Source organism: Phaethon lepturus, unplaced genomic scaffold (genome assembly GCF_000687285.1).
Source record: "Phaethon lepturus isolate BGI_N335 unplaced genomic scaffold, ASM68728v1 scaffold32595, whole genome shotgun sequence".
NCBI lineage: Eukaryota > Metazoa > Chordata > Aves > Phaethontiformes > Phaethontidae > Phaethon > Phaethon lepturus.
Window position 1 is genome coordinate 1 of NW_010540363.1, and position 2,565 is coordinate 2,565.

At 46.1% G+C, this 2,565-nt stretch overlaps 1 protein-coding gene across 1 annotated transcript in view; it reads right to left on the reverse strand.

Annotated features, from left to right (window-relative positions):
* Window positions 1–1,737: 1,737 nt before the first annotated feature.
* KLF10 (Kruppel-like factor 10) overlaps window positions 1,738–2,565 on the reverse strand; it is a 2,407-nt gene continuing 1,579 nt past the window's right edge. Inside the window, exon 3 of the mRNA XM_010287419.1 lies at window positions 1,738–1,997. Coding sequence (XP_010285721.1) covers window positions 1,738–1,997 — 260 coding nt within the window. The remainder of the gene's footprint in view (window positions 1,998–2,565) is intronic.

The following is a 2,565-nucleotide window of genomic DNA, read 5'->3' on the forward strand; positions in this document are numbered from 1 at the left end:
TCGGGACGGCGCGCGCAAGCGCGCGTCTCTCTACCAGCGCCGCGCTACGGTGCCCTGGGCAGCGCCGCCAAGGCGCTGGGTGCCGCGGTGGCAGCCAGCACCACCACCCCCTCCTCCTCCACCCGGGGCCTGGCCAGCAGCAGCTTCATCCTGGGGAGGACAGTGCGGTTCTGTCACCAGGAAAGAGGAAACCGCTGCCACCACGCTCTGGTGACGCGGCCCACATGAGCACATTTATCTTCGTGTGCTTGGAGAAAAAGGAAGGGGAGGGGGGTGGGCCAAAACTGCCAGACGCCAAAACAGAGACTCGAGGGTAGTAAGCGCAGACTTGAAATTCCACTCATGTTGGCTTTATAGAGCTTAAGAAAAAAATTGTTTCTTTGGTCAGGACACACACTGACAGATGCTAAATACTTTGTTTTGAGCTTATTTTCCTTGCAAAGGGATTAAGTTCTGCTACGGAGAAAGAAAAGAGAGGTCTGTATTAAAGAAAATTGGTTTTATTGTAAACAAAGTATAAAGTACAACATAGGAAATGTGCAAATCTTTAAAGTAGTCACAAAAAGCGTATCTAATACACTATTTTCAAACTGTTCACTTTCTGATATGTGTCCTCAACATAATATGATAAAATAGAAATAGTGAAAGTTGATGCATTATTTGTTACAAAAGCTACAGTTTAAATTCTAGGCCGGTGTCTTTACTGCCTCGTTTTGCTTTTTGAATCACAACTTTCTAATTTAATACAATACATAATATATCCATTTTTAGTATAAACCGTCTTTCAAAGAATAACATGATTGAGAAGCCTAAGATTCTTGGTTTTCTTCCTTAACCAACCCGAGCAGTTATGACGTTTCTCTTAAAAGTGCACGGTGTCTGTTTATGAAACACACAGCGGTACAGGGTTGTGAGAAGGTACAAAGGAAACCGTGAGCAACACAAAGGCAGAAGCATTGTACGATGCTCAGGTACCACCAATCGAAACATTCACGAAGCTGGCCAAGGAAGCTGGGACAATATTACAAAGCCAACAAGGATTCAGAAACATTTCTACCCTCCACCTGCCCACGCGGTGCCCCTTAACAGCCCTTCCAAGCCCCCCTGGAGGGCAGCATCAGGGTGTTGACAACACCTCAGGGTGTTGAGCAGGAGGACCTGGAGCTCTGAAACCTCCAGGAGTTTGGCACCAAACCATCACTTATGACTAGGCCAGAGAAGGGCCAGGTGGAAGACTCCGACCAAGAAAAGGTGGCAGAAGTAGGAAAAGCGATTCGGTTTATCTTACGCAGGTGCATTCTGGGTTTTCCAGCCCACGCCTGTACACTTCCTCATCTGTGCTGTACTGAAGATTGACAGCAGAAAGTTAAAATTGGAGTCAGTCTCAAGCGCCAGCAGTGAACCTTCAGAAACACTTACACATGACTGGTCTAGAGTATATATGAATAATTTGCAAAATTCAAAACTGGCACAACGTGCACTGCTCTGCTTCTAGAGCCTTCCCTTTCTCTCTCTCTCTCTCCTTACCAGTGCAAAAGACACCCACTATTCCAGTCAGCCACCAGTTGTCCCAGCAATATTTTTTGTGACTGAGCACAGACTGCCGTTGCCTCTCTGCTGCGCCGCCAGCGCCAGCCGCTGGCGCGGGAGAATCGCAGGCCAGGAGCAAAAGCCTTTATTTGAGCTGGCATATCCCAGTGACAACAGTTAACGCCACCATCTTCAGAGTAAGTCCTCTCACTGCGCAGTTGCAGGTGTTGGCGGCACAGCAATATCGTTCAACTTGCTCACTTCCATTTGCCAGTTTGGTAACTTCTTAGCTGATAAGTGGCGACGCGCATGCTTCGTTAAGTGGTCACTCCTCATGAACCGCCGCTCACACATCGGGCAGGCAAACTTCTTCTCCCCGGTATGCGTTCTGCGATGGCGAGACAGTTCATCAGACCGCGCAAACCTCCTCTCGCAGCCTTTCCAACTACAACTAAACGGCTTTTCTCCTAAAAGAAAAAAAAATGACAAAGAAAAAAGCCCCATGAGTACTCACTGAGCAACAAACACTACTGCATTGACTGGCAGGATTTGACTTTGTTAAAGGAAAGTTTCTATTATGAGAGTTGAGCCAAAAATATACATTAATATTATTTTTTATACATACGAAATGTGAAAAGTTGTTTATATACCAATATTTAAATGTGCAGACTCACTATCCTCAAGGTTACGTAGTACCACTCTCAATTAAGCAGTACAATTAACAATTCTCTGGAACCACATGGTTTGAGATGCACTTTATGTCTCAAGACAGCCGATTTAAACTCTCAGCTCCACATGAACTGCAGCTTATGACAACTTGGCATGCCCAGAACTGGCCTCTGAAACACAACCTGTAGCAACATTTTCTGTAAGAAGAACCCTGGTCAAAATACAGGCAACCCTTTCTGCTGCTGCGATTGAGAGCTGAGGCATGGAGAAGTTACTCTAAAATAACCAAGGTAGGGATAGTTTGGAGTGGACCCTTATGTTGCTGCGTAAAAGAAACTCTTCAAGTTTTCCCCACTTCTGGGAAGG